Source organism: Phascolarctos cinereus, unplaced genomic scaffold (genome assembly GCF_003287225.1).
Source record: "Phascolarctos cinereus isolate Bilbo 61053 unplaced genomic scaffold, phaCin_HiC Scaffold_4;HRSCAF=312, whole genome shotgun sequence".
NCBI classification, from domain to species: domain Eukaryota; kingdom Metazoa; phylum Chordata; class Mammalia; order Diprotodontia; family Phascolarctidae; genus Phascolarctos; species Phascolarctos cinereus.
Window position 1 is genome coordinate 66228256 of NW_027555847.1, and position 17099 is coordinate 66245354.

At 40.1% G+C, this 17099-nt stretch overlaps 1 protein-coding gene across 1 annotated transcript in view; it reads right to left on the reverse strand.

The window, feature by feature from the left end:
* Positions 1–17099, reverse strand: part of WNK2 (WNK lysine deficient protein kinase 2) — a 227322-nt gene that overhangs the window by 33801 nt on the left and 176422 nt on the right. The window contains 8 exon segments of the mRNA XM_078151684.1: positions 1347–1561; positions 4999–5690; positions 5793–5869; positions 8341–8407; positions 8982–10033; positions 11416–11535; positions 15130–15175; positions 15633–15800. Of these exon segments, the coding sequence (XP_078007810.1) occupies positions 1347–1561; positions 4999–5690; positions 5793–5869; positions 8341–8407; positions 8982–10033; positions 11416–11535; positions 15130–15175; positions 15633–15800 (2437 nt within the window).

A 17099-nucleotide genomic window follows, 5' to 3' on the forward strand; every position in this document is an offset into this window, starting at 1 on the left:
AGCTTTCCTTCCAGGTGCTTTGAAATCTTCTTGGATTTATATTCGCCACATTCCCCATATAGACCATAGAGCTTTCTGAAGACTCCTTGCTATTGAATGCAATCCTGATTACAGACTGGTCAGAAGGAGCAGGAGAAATCCTCTCACATCACCCCCCATAGGGCCAAACACTAACTGTAACTCTCCAAAGTGGTCTCGGTCTCTCTCTCTCTCTCTCTCTCTCTCTCATCAACCCAAAGAATCTTTTCTTTTCCTTCCTTCCTTCCTTTCTTTCTTTCTTTCTTTCTTTCTTTCTTTCTTTCTTTCTTTCTTTCTTTCTTTCTTTCTTTCTTTCTTTCTTTCTTTCTTTCTTTCTTTCTTTCTTTCTTTCTTTCTTCTTTCTTTCTTCTTCTTTCTCCTTCCTTCTTCCTTCCTTTCTCTCTCTCTCTCTCTCTCTCTCTCTCTCTCTCTCTCTCTCTCTCTCTCTCTCTCTTTCTTTCTTTCCTAATTCAATTCCATCTATATATTAAGCATTATTGTTAGACAACAGAAAGTAAAACCAAAGTAAAAACACCACTAAATTCACTTCATGTGACTCATGGTGACAATATTTCAGCTAATCACATTAAAAAAAATGATCAGAGGAAACTAAACTCCAATCACTTAAACTTAAGTACATCAGGTAAAACTTAACATTAGGACTCACAGTGGGATATTCAGGTCCATGACAAGGATCATTCTTAACATCACATCATCAAATCATTAAAATGTAACCTCCTTTTAAGTAGGAATTATCCATTCTTTATATTTATATCCCCAGCACCTAGTGCGGGTGCCTGGCCCTTAGTAGGTGCTTAAATGCTCACTGACTAATTAACTCAAGGATTTATTAGAGGGAACAGTAACACCCACTTTCCTCCCCACTGGATCCAGACACAGAAACCAGCTGTGGTCCTTGCCCACTTCAGTAAGCCCACCCACCCCTCACACCTAATTTGGGCCAGAATTTTTGCAATAAAGAAAAGCATCATAATCTGAGGCTATTTCAGTGGTCCAAGAGAATCTGAGTCTCCCCTCTACTCATTCCTAACCTACTCCTATACTCTGTGACTTCTTTAATGAAAATGAAACAAAAACAAACAAAATTAAAAGGCCTGCTAGGAAACAGTAACCTTGAACAGAATTGTCTACTCTCCTGTCCCAGGACACCAGGCAGAATGAACATCCTTGGCCTAGTTCATTGCCAGAGAATGTGGAGGGAGGTGTGTAAGCTAAAGATATACCGCACTCCGCTCTCCCCCATCACAAATGCCCACCAGAACACTGTTAAACTCTCCATTTCTCCATGAAGTGAACTGTTTGCCTACTTGTATTGGAGGCCACACTCTTTAACTGCTGCACCAGAGGATTCAATAGCTTCCCAGCTTTTAATTTATTTTTGCTTGTCCTTCTTCGCCGACCACTGGGGGGAGCGGTATGAAAGAACCCCACGTTGGGAGGTAAGGGTTTCCCCAGGCGCAGGTACAGAGCTTCTATTTCATTCTTTTGCTGAGTTTGCAGTTCTGAGATCTCTTTCAGGTGTCTGATGTGAAAAATAGGGGAGAAGGGAAGGGGGAAAAGAAGATGAAGGAAAGATTAAGTTTTCTTGTCTAACCCAGAGCATCTTGAGAATACAGCAATTTTTTTTATTAAAAAGAAAAAGGTACCAAGTCTCATCGAAATACCTTGCTTCCCCCTCCATCCCCAACATACTGTTATTACATAGTTTACATCTTCTGGATTTATTTATTGAAAATTAATAAACTATGCTTGAAAGCAAGCTTCAGCTACATTTAAAACCTGGTAGCAACTACAGTCAAACAACAGAATTCTTTTTTTAGGGGGGAGTGGCGGCGCTAGGCAATGGGGTTAAATGACTTGCCTAGAGTCACACAGCTAGTTAAATGTCAAGTGTCTGAGGCTGCATTTGAACTCAGGTCCTCCTGACTCCAGGGTCACTGCTCTATCCACTGTGCCACCTAGCTGCCCCAAACAAGAAAATTCTTAAGTGTTTTTTTTTCCTTCATTAAGAATTGATCTTCATTTTTTGTTGCAATTATCAAGTCAGAAATGCATCATCATAGGAACTCATGCTGATAATTTAACACATTTAATGCATTGCAAAAGTGCCAGTTTGGATCTGTGGTTTGCTTTGTTAGGTGGGTTTTCTTGCCAAAGATACTGGAGTGGTTTGCCATTTCCTTCTCCAGCTCATTTTACAGATGAGGAAACTGAGGCAGACAGGGTTAAGTGACTTGCCAGGGTCATGACAGCTAGTAAATGTCTGAGGCCAGATTTGAACTCAGGAAGATAAGTCTTCCTGACTTCAGGACACACACACACACACACACACACACACAACTAACTCATTTCGTTCAATTTGGAATTGTAATAAATGGGATTCATACTGCAGGATTCTGGCCTAATACATTCAAATCTACTAATTACTAGATGCAGAGTGAAATGGGATATTTCAATCTTCTTGAAAATAGAGACAAACATATGAGAGGAAACATTGTGGAGATGGAGTTATAAAGATCTGAATTCATATGCTAAGTATCACTTATCATCTGAGAGTCTCTATGCAAGTCACTTAAGACTCTAACGTCCCTCAGGCAGTCCTACTACCTCTCCAAAACCACAAGTCTGTTTAAACAGAAGGATTTGGCCCCCTGCCCCAATCCTCACTCCAAATCACAGATCCTCTCATGTTCCCTGTACCTCTCCCAGTATGATCAAACAAACTTGACTAAATGAAGGAGAGAAGAGGTGAATTCAAATTTACAAAGCTAAGGCAACCTGGAAAAATAAATCAAGTTCGTGACCTGGAAAAAAAAAAGCTCTACTCTGTATGAATTTCATAGACTACAATGAGACAAGAGAAGTGAATAAAAGCATTTTGAAAACAAAATATTGTAGAGATTAGTTCATCTGAAAAATGGGAACTCGGTCCTAAATCGTAGTTGATGGATGTCAGGTTACCGTCATCCCGGCCAACACCAACGAGGGGAAGGAGATGACCTGGGGTTATTTTGCGGGCTGCCAGATCCTGTGTTTCTTTCTACTGAGCTGCTGATGTCCAGATTCCTTCCCTGTCCAATTCTTTCCAGGATTTATATAAGTTTTACAGACAATAAAGGAAGGAAAGCATCACACTAAAAACAGATGGGCTCCGTGTTACACTACACCTTGACATGACCGAGGATCAGATCAAGGATCTCGGGTCTACCATCATATAATCAAGAGCTGAAGGAGCTCCAGGGCTAGTATCTTTAATTTACAGCTTGAAACAAAATGACAATTTGGTTATAAATACAGAATACGTGTCATCTGACTGGCAGTGCGGTCTCCAGTGTGAAAGTGTGACCCCAATCTTGGCCACAATACTAATCGTTGTGCATATCATGAAGGGCAATTCAATGGCTGTAGAGAATGATGCTATCCTCTTTTCTTGCACATGTATTTTGGGGGCTTGCAACTCCTCCCCCTCCCCAACTCTTCCGTGGATGTAGCAAAGGGAAAATGGAGCTTCTAAGTTTTAAAATAAAACTTATTCTGCCCATCTTAGAGAAATTGGGTTTTTTCCTAATTGAAAATGAGAAACAAGATTTATGCTTGCAACCCCAAGGTAATTTAAAAGGAAAAAAAAATTTCTATAACAAATTCTTGTAAATCCTTTCTCCTTTAAAAAGCAAACATCATTTAAAGGGATTTCACCCCAAGCTTGGAATCAAGGTACAACAAAGCTTCTATTTTACAATGAATATCTTCTCATATTAGTGCAATATTCCACAGATGATGGCTCTTGTTTACATAGGCATATGTAAGTTCCCATGGACTGTTTAATAAAAGATAAACTTCAATTATATTCAAAATAGTTCTAGTATGAAGCATATTTTAAGGTAGAACAATAATTTGAAAACTGACATTCTTCAAATTGTCATTTACTATCTATTCTTCTCTGTGAATTTTCTTCTGTTGTGAATACATCTGCTATCATGTCTTCTACCTTCCATCACCTCTAAGAAAATAACTCACAAATCTGTATCTCAAGCCCTAGCGTCTTACTTACTCTGCAGTCTCCTATTTCTAATTGTCAGAATGACATCTCTACCAGGAATGCCACACAAGCACCCCAAAACTCATGATCCAGACTGCCCTTAAAACTAGTTCCCTATCTGAACTACTTCATTTCTGTCAGTGGCACAAACATTCTCACCTCTCTGGTTACAGTCTTTTACTCTGTCCTTTTCTTCAATTCTCTGTATCTGAACTATCATTAAGACATTATATCTCTTCCTTCAAAAGTCTCCCTGATTTACTGATTCCTACCATGAGCCTCAAAACCTGGATTACTTTAATAGCCCTCTGTAGGTGGATTTCTGACTAATGATTTCTACCCCATTTTATTCTGCACCCTACCAGACTAGTCAGTATATAAGATTATTTTTCATCAGGTGGGTCCCGTGCTCAGCAAATTAAATGGCTTTCTACTGCAATAAATTATGCAGCTGCTTTTAAGTGATATCCATATTTCCCCTCCTACTCTGTCTATCCAATCTTATCTTCACCTCTCCAACCTATGCTTTCCATTCCACCCAGACCAATGGGTTCTCTGAGTGTGTCATATTTATCCCCACTCTTGTTAGTGTTGGTGTTCTACCTAAAATGGCTTCCCATTTCTCCTTCACATGTCTGAACCCTACACGTAAGTATAGCTTAAGGAGCTCAGTGTAAAGTGGATGGACGAGAGGGGCACTTAGTTTACAGGTATTCTACATACGTGTGCATATAGATAGATATTTCTCCACATATTTTTGTGACATTTTCCACTCCCAAAGGACTGTCACCCTGACATAATAAAGACTATAACTGGTTTGGACTTTGGTTTACACTGCAGTGATGTTCCTACACACTCCCAAGGAGACAATGTCCTATTACAACACACATATGACCTTAACTATAGGCCGTGACACCTACTTCTCTCTTAGACTTTGCAGCTCCTTTTTAATGTCAGCGTCTTCGAATTCAGAGTCATTGTCACTGCTCACATACGACGATTGGGAATGGAAGGAGGTCACACTAATGGTTGGGATTTTCATCCCTTGATTTTTACTAGGAGAATCAGAGCCCAGAGACCCAGTCTTCCCTGATCGGTGTAAGAGGGCTGCAGCTGCTTTCTTCATGAAGTCGCTGGCCGTGCTGCTACTGGGCAGAGAGGATTGCTTCTGGATGGAGGGCTTTCGTCTTAGGCATTCATCCCCCGAATCACTAGAAATGGGCTCACCCACTCCAACTTCAATTGAAGATGCTGTCTGCACACGGCGGACAGCTATCTTCATATCAGGGCTGGAAGGAAGTTCATCCAAGTAGACATCGGGAGGTGCAGAGTACCTTAAGCACTGGGGTGATGCCAGAGTTAATTCATCTTGTGTGCTGACAACCGAAAATCTGCCAATAGTTTTGGCTGGCGTGCCAATGTCATCCTTTTCTATCTGCTTTTGATAGGAACCAGAATCAAGAGAACTGTGCCTCTGAAGGTTACTTAGCCCTCCATCTGTTGTGAATGTCTGCGTCAAAGTCTCCATGGGCTTAACTAGGACTTCAGGCTCAATTTGATCATCTCTTTTTGAAGTCTCCAGATGTTTTGTGACAACTGAAGGAGGGATGCCCTTAAAAGGAGAAAAAAACCCCACAGAAATGAAGAGATTCAATTTAAAAAATCGAGCAACCCCACCAACACAAGGTAAGGACCCTCAAAAGATTTCTGTTACCTGAAGACTTTGTGTTGTGCTTGAGATGGATATTGAGCAACCATGAGAACTTAACGAATCGCTGAGAGATGGCTCCGCTAAATAAATTTAAAAAAAAAGTCACTTAGAATGTACAACGAGGGGAAAAATGACTAGGTTACAGCTTGATCATCCAATTGGAAGCGTTTGGGCTAACTAGAAAGTACCTCTGCGTATAAAGATAAAAAGCAGCTGGATAGAAAGACAAGATTTTTTTAAAATATAGCTAAAACAATCAATTACCATTACATAAAATCAGTAACCCATACTCCTTTCTACTGAACTCAAAAATAATTTACCACAACTTCCATGAGGATAGAGTCTGAGTCTTTATTAAATTATATAGAACACTTTAGAGCCCACATCTTTTCAGGCTGCCTACACATTATATTTCCTCTCACACACTCCGTATTACAGCCAAACTGACCTCCATGCTTTTTCTCCATCCATGACATTTCATCTCCCAACCGGAGTGAAGTTCCATTTCTTTGAATCTAGCTTTCCCGGTTCCCCCAAACGTTTGCCCTGCCCCCTTCTCAAAATCAATGTGTATTTATTTCTCTTATTTTTGAATTCAATGTACTGTGTGGTTCCCAACATGCTTCTTCCTCTCTTCTGTCCGCCCTGCCCCCTCTTCATGTAAGCTCCCAAAGGGCAGAGACTCGTGTATCTGTGTGGCTGGTACCCAATTCAGTAACCGACACACAGTAAGACACTTTGTTTGATCAGTTCTTGCCATCACATACACATTTGGAGTTGGAGACGGAAACGGCAAACCACTCCAGTATCTTTGTCAAGAAAACCCTGAATGGGATCATAAGGATCAGACACGGCTGAAAAATGACTGAACAACCATGACAAAATAAATTTTATGACTATGACAATGATAAAAACTAAGAAAGACCAAAGAGGACAGTGAGGAAGCTGATCTGAACAGCGTAGGAGCAAGTTAAGTAGAAGTGGGGGCACTGGATATATTTTACAACACTTCTACATCTTAAAATGAGACCAAGTTGTCCTGGGTAACAAATCTGGTCTCCAATAAGACAGCATGACGTCCTGAAAGGGCTAGGACACTGAATTTTAGCTCTGGATCTGACTTGAAGTATGATTGTTTAACCCTTGTGTCTTAGCTTCCTCATTAACAAAATGGAACTATCCTACCTTACTATGTAGTTAAGATCAAACCAGACAAAGTACATCCAAAAACTCAAAACCCTACACAAATACAAACTCTTATTGAAAGAGTTCCCTCATTGATATTAGGCCAAAACATTTAGCAAGGGACCAAAGGATATCTCTAATTATAGGACTACACAGTAAATCAATTATCAATGGAGGTGCAATGAAACCAAGACAAGTGTTTCCATGAAATACTGGCACTAAATAGACTAACACAGGATGCCTTACCCATCTGGGACTGTTGCTACAGAATTAAGCAGTACGACGACACACCCAAGACTAATTCAGAGGCCAGGATGCAAATCCACAAGGAAGCTTGGCCATGGTTCAAGAACAAGGAGGCAGTTGCCTGTACAGAAATGCAAGCCTGATGGTCCTGGCTAATTAAGGCATTTCTTACCATTACTCACCCTCCAGGAACAATGAACTGCCACACATCAAAAGACTAGGCTAATCTGGTAGACCTGGAATGTTTGCCATATCAAAAAAAAGTCACCACAAAGCTCCACAAAATCTGGGGAGAGTGCCTGCGGCAAAATCATCATATACCCCAGTACTTAAAAAGACTTCTTTGATCTGGTCCTGCTTCTGTCTAGCTACCAGAAACTCCCTCCCCTCCTCCTGATAGCACTTCCTTCTTCTGTTCAAAAGAAGCCAGATTCTTTGGAAACTTTTACCTTTAGTGTTACTGATTCTATCCCCTCACCTTCTTAAATAGTGGTAGGACTAAAATTAGCTTTAAGATAGCCATTCATCTCCTTTTATGGGGACATTAGATCTCTGCCAGCAATGTCTAAAAAAGATGATAAGCTTAATTAAGGCCTTTTTAGTGTTGCTTTGCAGAGAGGATTTCCACAGTTTATTCCCTACCCCCTCCCCTTGGGAAACCATGTCTATGCTAGCACACAGGAGATTTTCAGGAAAACGTTAAGGTCTGTATCGATTTTGTTCATACAAAAGCTTTCCAATCTCATGTAATCAAAATTATCTGGTTCGGTTTTTTTGTGACTGCCCCCCTCCCTTGTTTGATTAAGAATTCTCCCACATGCCACAGCTGTGATGGAGTTCTTTTCCAAGTGTTTTATAGTGTGATTTTTAATATTCAGATTATATGTGTATTTTGAGCTCATTTTGTATATGTCCTGGTACATCTTTAAAAAGGTTCATTCCAGATTTTATTCAAAATGTTTATATAAACCCAGGAAAATTGCTGTTACTGCATGTTGGAAAATCTATTAAGAGGATACACTATAGCAGACACCCAAAGTGGGTTAAGATGAGGTATGAAGCAGGCTAGCACACAACCTCTGAAATATTGCTAATCAGATCAGAGTTTGTTTTCAGTTACCTGCGCTTTTCAGTGAGCCGTCTACTTCTGATGGTCCGATTCCCATTTGCATCACTTCTGATGTTTCCCACCTTCAGCAAGAAAAACAAAAAACAAAAGAGAAATAACACCATCCATAGCTCTTCCATCACATCTTTGGTTAAAAAAAAAAATAGGCCAGTGAGTACTTTCTCTTCTCTGCCTTTGGAAGCTCTGACTCCCTTATGTTTCCCACTACGAAGAATAGTCTAATAACCCCGGGGATCTCAAGAACAGGAGGAAGCTGATTTGTAGAGAACCAAGCAGCTCAGTTCCAGCTTACTTACACATCTAACAACCTGTTTCTAACCCAAGAACACACTGACTAGCTCATGTTCCTTCAACGTGGAATTATTTGTTATAGAAAGTAGGGGGCGAGATAGTAGGGCCCAAGTGGGGGGGTGGGGGGAGTCATTAGGGTATGACAGAGTGCCAGGAAATTCTCTCCTGGCAGGTCTCAGCTGTGTGTGGGGGGGTGCCCCCCCGCCCCCATCCACCTCTTAATTCTCTAGATTCCTCTGCCTTTTATTTGAAATTCCCTTATAACATATTCATTCTAGTTTGCCCTGTGTTTCCCTCTCATATCTCACAGATGGCTTCTCTAATTTAAGGATATATTCACTCACCCCCTGTCCAGCTACAGCATGGAATGAGGACATATCTGCAGGGATGAATGATGGTAGTTTTTCATCTGCAGCAGAGGCAGTACCACTAGAGGCTTGGTAGGAGGCAAGAGTGGAGGTCAAAGCAAGAGGAGGAAGCAAGTCTTCACTCAATGGCTCCAACTTAAATTCACTGTCACATTGCTCCAGAGGGGTGCCAGCGGAGGCAGAAGAAGTGGGAACATACTCTTGGTACAATAAATTACGCAGCTTCTCATCCAGGCTCTTAATTGTGTTGTCCACAAAGCCAACCCTCGGAGGGGGTCCTTCCCCGTCAGATTCAAATGCAGATGGCGGCTGAGGGAGACTGGGTGCAGGGCCAGTGCCACTCACTGGCTGGGACTGGCTGGGAAGGCTTGGTTGCTGGGGCATGGCAGTAGAGACCTGAGGGGGGCTTGGAAGCTGAGATGCTTTCAGACTGAGCGGTTCTGACACGACAGCTGGAGGAAGCATTTGATTGAGGAAAGGATGAGCAGTCCCACTTGGCTGGCTGGTCTCAGGCCCGGGAACTGCAGAGAACATTGCCTGAGGTTCTGGGACAAGTTCCGAGATAGTCCCCGCCTCTGCTGCCAAACCAGAAAGAGTGAGGACAGATCCTCGATGTCCCCCGGTGCAACATGTGACCTCCAAGGCGGGGCCGCAGATGTCTTGGTCCACTTTCTGTGCAGGCGGGCTGGCAGGCTTCACCAGCTGAATATCGTGAGTTTCCATCATCAAAGAGGTGCCAAGGATAGGGGCTTCATACTGACCAGCCGGTACTGGCTGCTCGGCGGGAGTCCCAACCTGGCCCATGTTCACAGCTGGCTCTAGGACGCACATAGCCGGCTCTGGCAGCGCGGAAGCTACTATTTCTGCCTCATTTGGCAAGACAGCCGAAGGTGCAGAGGCCTGTGCCAAAGGAGTTGGTGTCCCGCTGCGAGTGTCACCGAGAGCAGCTTGAATGGGAAGCTGTGTAGCAACAAGGATGCTTGGCTGTTCTGTCCGTGACAGCAGGTCCTCACAAGGCTCTGGATCTGCAATGAAAAAACCAAAACATTTTGTACTAGGCAACCTTGCTCTATGCCTGTTATTCACTTAACACAACCTCTAAACAACCCAAAGCTGCCTTAAATTCCATTGGGCACGTTACAGTTCTAAATCATAGCACTTTTATATCCATTATCTTATTTGCATTTCCTCAAGGAGGATGTGTAATATTTGCATCTCACCGAAGCAGGAAGAATTGCCCATGAGCTAACTAAAAAAAAAAAAAGGGTGGGGGGATGTGAGGAAACTGGATTTGAAATCAAGGCCCAGGTTCAAATTCTAGCTTTGTCCCTCACTATCTATACGAGCTTTCACCAGACACAATTTCTTTGGGCTGAAGTTCTTGGTTCTTTCAGGGTCCTTCCCAACCCTCCTTTTTATTATTTTAAAACCTGAATCACAGTCTGATATTTACGAACAAAAAAAAACCCCAAACAAACAAAAACAAAACAAAACAAAAACCTGGAGTTATAACACCTGGCTTATGGGCCCAGCCCTACATTAATATGCTATGTGAGGTCTCAGAGCCGATGACATCATCTCAACCTTTACAATGGGCCTAACTGCACTAATCCTACACTTGCTACAAGGATATTATGAAATGAACTAACAGATGTGAAAGCACAGAATGTTGTAAACAGTTTTTTTGTTAAGAGAAGGAAAAAGAATATATACCATCATAAAGGGGCTTTGTAAGGTAAGTTGAACTTAAATTGAAGGGCTCATGTGAATAGGCTGTCCTTTAGATTAACCTTTCTAATAAGGGCTATGAGAATTTAATACACAGAGATTCTGTATTGATAAAGGTAAAGGATTTGTTTCATGGAAAGTTAAGGCTTTGAAGAACAGTTTTCATTATGTGTTAGTTACTTATCCTGAGAGTGGATATCTGCTGTTATAATGGAAGCTACTTAGAAAATATGGCCTAATATACAACTCATGCTTTATATACAGCTTTTCTGGGATCTCTCTAATGTAGAAAGAGCAAGATTCGAGCTATATAATTAGCCTTCTCCCCAAATGCCCAGAAATAAGACAAATTTACTCAAAATTCTGATATTCAGAAGGTATTTCCAAGGTCATGTGATTGGACCTAACACCCAAAGGAGGGGTTCCTTCTACAACATCCAGAATAAAGGGCCACCCAGCTCTCTGTGGGTACCATTATATAGAGAATGTAAACAGAAATGAGAAGTAACCTACAGGACACAGAACAGAATAGGGAAAATAGAAACCAATAAATCTCATCATAGCACAACTTTCTATGATGTCTTCAGCTGCAAAGAGGAGGAAAAGCAGTTCTCTGGTTACACGAATAGAATCCCTGAGTTTAGAAATGTAAGAAATATCTAATTTCTTATTTCCCTACCTTGATATCCTTCAGGCTGCTGGGGACACAAAAGAGGAGGGGGAGAAGATTCAGGGGCTTCTGCTGTCGGGTTTTCTGCTACTGGACATATAATGAACCACCTTTTTCCAGTATGTAGAACTATGGGTATAATGAAAAGAAAGTCAGTCAATACGCTATAAGAATTACAAATTCTTTGTGTTAACAAAAGTCCTTCCCTGCTTTTATTTCTATGTAAGAAGCCTTCACAGGATGTGTTTCATACTGATTAGTTTTCCAAAGAAAAACACGGAAAGGAAATGATACTCCACAAGACATGTGTTAATCTTCTAGTCACCCTCTTTTCCCATGTGGTCTTTTCTATACGAATTGGGACTAGTTATAATATATCAAACTCAAAGAAAAAGGAAAAAGGCTTTACAGATGCATGAAGCATGTAGGGAGACGTAGCTATTTTCATTATTATCAATATAAAAAGAAATAGGAAAAGCTAAATTTGGCCTTTCCAGAGAGCTCTCTACGCTCACTGACTTTCTGATGGACATGCTGCAGATTCTAAATGATGTAATAAAGCATCTCTGGACCATTTCTTCAGGCCTCTCTTGGCTGAAGGACCATTCTGAGTGAACAGCTTTGGGTGAACATAATGGAACTCAAGGGCAAAGAGAACAGATAGGAAGAATCTGTGAGCGTAAAACCATCACATTACCTTGCCACGCTTTTGAACAGTCTGCGCCACCACCAGGGCAGGCATTTAATAGAAGCACCAAGGTAAAAAGCAGTCTCTCCATACCTTTTCATCCTATACATTTCCTGTCAATGGCTTTTCTATGAACCTTCCAAAGACCCACCCATCCCCACTTAATACTGGTGGCCTTTCCTCTACTTCTTTTCCCTAAGGTCTGCCTATTATTTCTGTTTACCTCTGACCCTAACATTACCTTTTATGACACTTATCATGTGCAAGTCTCACTGGAAACATGCTACTTCTATTGGCCAGTCATCTTTCTATTGTTTGGGATCACCTGGAGTTTTGACTCAGAGACAGCAGTATTACATGATTCCCAACCATATCCCATGACCAGAAGAACTGGTATTAAGGAAATGGGTTTTTGAGGAGTCTGACATCACCGAAAACACAGAAGTTTGACATTAAACACACTGCAGTTTCCCAAATATGGCCCAGTCTAGTCCCATACTGTTTGGGGTTTAGCTCATTATCTATTTACAGTGCCTCTTCAAGATATAATCATATCGATGGACTAACTCCATGAGTGGGCTCCATAGAACAGATGCATTTCAAAGACATTCTGGACAAAACACATTATTTCATACACTTTGTTCTTCCACTGTGAATCATTAGACCAATTGCTTTCACATTTCGATGGATTTTATGATGCGGCTTTGCTGCAGCAAGTAGTACAGAGTTATTTGCAATTAGGCATATTTAGACAACCTCACCTTCAATTACAAATTCTTGTTTGAATTCTGAGCAAGATACTTTCCATGATAATGGCAAAAACCTTAGGAATGCAAAGTGTAAGGCGTGGTACATATCTGATGCTTAATAAAAGTTTGCTGAATAAATGACTGACTGTCTTCCTACTATTCTCCACCTCATCTGTGGATCACTGTCTATATTCATTGTCACATCTGCCATCCTATAGTCTTATAGAAGTTTAGTACATATGTAAGAGAAATCTTGTCTGAGGACAGTTTTCAAACCTGCATTTTTTTTCCCCTGAATCTAGTTCTTAAAAAAAAAATCAATAATAGATGCAATGGGATTTCATATTATCTAAAACTCAACTCAGTTAGACTGTAGGCATTGGTCTACTGAGCAAAATCATCTGAAAGCCTGACTGTTGTTCCTTTCTCGTACTTGCTGACAATACCCTTGATACATTTATAGATATTTTCATACATTTGAGAGATGGAAAGGATGTAGTTTGGTTGTAAGTGATGCTTTCTTGGCTACTTTTTCCCTGTGTAAATGCATTAACTGATCTTTTCTATTTTGGTATAATCTCCCCCTCTTTGAATAATCTTGAAAAATTAATCCCTGAATGCCTAAAACTGTGTCACCTCCAGCATAGATGTGTTTCACCAGGTCCAGTTAGTCTTACTGACTTCCTTTTGAGAGTCATTGTCATTTCCTCATATTTATTTAGGTGATAAGAGTCCAAATGTTGTAAGGTTCCACTATCATTGACATGGAAAATCACATTATCCATATTTTTGATTGGACCTGTGATTTTAATGTGGAGGAAACACCCAATGAAGAAACCTTTTCTACTAATGTCATATGGCATTGGAACTTATAGTCTTAGAGAGCTGCCTGGGAAAACAGATGACTGCAAAGGTTAATAGCAGATTTGTTCTATTTCACATCTGTTTGTTGTCCTCCTGGTTTTGTCTACAATGCTCCTTAGACAATGTACCTTAGCTGTATCTTACACCAAAATATTTGCCAGTTCATTTTTCCTTTAAATGTTTTTCACTGTTTTAGGCGTCAATACACTGCTTATGGTCTCTAGTTATCTATGTCTGTAATATTTTGTAAATGTTCTAATCCTTGGTAATTTTCCATTTGGCAAAGTTAAACAGGTGTTGACTGAGGCAGTTTCTGGGCTTTTTTGGCCTCCTTCTGGTAGGAGAACATAAACTAAACTTCTTTAATGAATGGCGATTAAGACATTGACTTTACTTTTGCCCAATTCTCAGATGCCAGATTTACTAAGATGCCCCTGCTCTCTTACAAAGATTAAGTATTTTTCTCAATGCCCAACTCTGAAATCTTTGGATTAATTGGAAAGACAAACTTCATCAGTCTTTCTTTAACTATTACTTTTGAAACAATGCCCAGTTCCACTAAATCCTCCATCTCCTTTCTCTTCTACCAAAAGTCCAACTAGCTTGTAATCCACCCCTCTTCATAATCAGCCCAGGAAAGCATCCTCCTCAAAGTAATTACATTTAATAATTGGACTAAGACTAAGGTTCTTAAAGTTCTCTGTGTTGTGGACCCCTCTGGCAGTCTGTCAAAGCTTGTGGACCCCACTCTCCAAAGAATGTTTTTAAATGCATCAAACACTGAAGAATGTTTGTAAATATATAAAATTACAAAGGAATTTTATACAAAATATAAATATATTTATACTGAAATATATTTGTTAAAATATTAAGGAAACAAGGTCACAGACCCTAGGTTAAGAAGAAGGATTTGATCATTCTTGTTAACAGAAATATCCCCTTGAGTTTAGCTTTGACTTACTGAAAAGGGGAATGGGTCAAAGAAATTGAATGGCTTTAGGAAGACAATTCTGCAAGGGTACACCAAAAATGAGTATTATTTATCTGTACGATGAAGCAAAATGTTAAGTAGACTTTTACCAGGGACCTGTGGCCATTTTCTAGCTAACTGTAGTTGTTGTTTTTCTGGAAATACTATAAATTGAGGCTCAGAAGGAAGTGGCTTGTGAGAAGGATTTTGAAGGCAATGGGCAAATTCTGTTCAGCTTTGCTCTCTTTCTCCAAGAAGAAATATCTAGAACTGTTTTCATGTAAATTAATTAAAAAACTGCTTCTGACAGGCTTGTGCCTAAAATGCAGACTAGAAAATGTTCTTCCCCACAGCAGGGCTTTCAAGAACCTGGAATAGCTTCCACATTATGAGACATGAGGATAGGATTTTCATACAAATTTTTTCAAGGGTAGCAAGGAAGGTATACTTACCATTTTGTTGATACACAGGGGCATTCACTTGAGATTGCCGATTCTCCTTTTTAAGGGACAACAGATCAGAAATTAATGTGATTAATGTGAAAATGAAACTTTTAAAAAAACATCATGGTATAAATTGCAAACTTAAACTGACTTAACCTTAAGAGGTTATCTAGCCAGAGATCCAAAGGTAATTTCTTCTTTGCTTCTCTTGTTTATAATATGACCTTTTGTATCTAAATCATGTATCCATTCGGAGCTTAAGTACAGTTAAATTGAAAAAAGTAATTTTAAAAATTGGTCACCTAGTCTGTCTATCTATATTAGATTATTATCTATATCTATTATCTGTGATATCTGTAATGCCTACTAGTATCTCTACAAGAAGCTCAGCATGTAACTGGCCAGAGGTATTTTATCCCCTCATGTAAGGTAATATAAATATATTCTTTAATGTGCACCACAGACTTGCCATAAGCACTTAACATTCACTAACAGAGGCACAGGAAACTCACTTCTCCAGTGTCTACTCCGAAGGCATTATGCTGAGGGCTCATCCCTTGATCAGAGCTCTGTTCACACTCCATATCCTCACTGAGCATGTCTTCTGCTTTATCAATGATATCTTTCATTTGTTCAATGAAGGTTTCCTTTTCGGTCTGAAGTATGAATTCATTCTCTACCTATAAACACAAAGGGCTCAGAGGAACAATTTCATTTTAAAAACAGGATTGATGAAGATCCCCAAGGAGTATTGGAGAAGGGAACCCTGGTGATGTTGGGTCTCTGTGATCCCTTCTAACCTAAAGATTCTGTGATTCCTTGATATGAACCAGGACACTGTTGTTATATTGTGTTTGTGTTTTGAAACCAGGATGGGGATTTCAGCAATGTAAGGAGTTCCTGGAGACAGGCTCTCTCTACCAATGTTTTTGAATTTATGATCTTAGAGATTTATTTGGAGCACTGGGAGGTTAAGTAATTTGTCTAAGGTCAGAGGCATTAAATGTCAAAAGTAAAACTGGATCCCAAGTCTTCCTGACTCCAAGGCCAACTTTGTATTCACATTTTGTTTTTAAAGAAAATTTAATCTGGTAGCATTGTGAAAAATGCTGGTAGATTATAATGGACAGAGAAATAATGTGCGTGTACACTAGGATGGTAAAATAGAATGAAAAAGACAGTGACAAGATGGAGAGACATTAAGAAGGCAGAGTCAGTAGGTTTGGGTGACTAACTGGATGTGGGGGAAAAGGGTTACACATTTTTTTAGCCTGTGCGCCTGGCAGAATTATAGGCAAAGATAGGAAAATCCAGAGGAGAGGCAAATTTGGCAGGATAATTTAAAAAATGGTATTTAGTTGAATCTGAAGGGCAGCTAGGTGGTACAGTGGATAGAGTTCAGATCTTGGAGTCAGGAAGACTCTTCTTGAGTTCAAGTCCTGCTGCAGACACTCAGTAGCTGTGTGACCCTGGGCAAGTCACTAAACTCAGTTTGCCTCAGTTTCCTCATCGGTAAAACGAGCTGGAGAAGGAAATGGCAAACCACTCCAGTATCTTTGACAAGAAAATCACAAATAGGTCACAAAGAATTGAACGTGACTGAACAACTAAACAACAAAGGAAGTTTAGAGAGGTTGAGATTGTAGTAGAAATGTCATGCTAAGCTTTTATGAACGCAGTCCACAATTACCTGGACATTTTTAGCAGCTGTATCACATAGTTAGCACATATTGAGCTTATGATCAACTTAAAATCCCAGATATTTCTTTCATGTAAACTATTATCAAGCCAAGTTTGGTATAATTGATTCTATAACTACTATAACCTAAGTGCAGGATTTGATCATTATTCCTGTTAGGTTTGGGACAGGCAGACAATCAAGTTCCAAATCTTGGTTTAGTCAGTCCACATATTAGTTATCTCGTCCAGCTCTGGGTCAGTCACAAATTTGTTAGATACACCTTTTGTCTTCTTCTAAA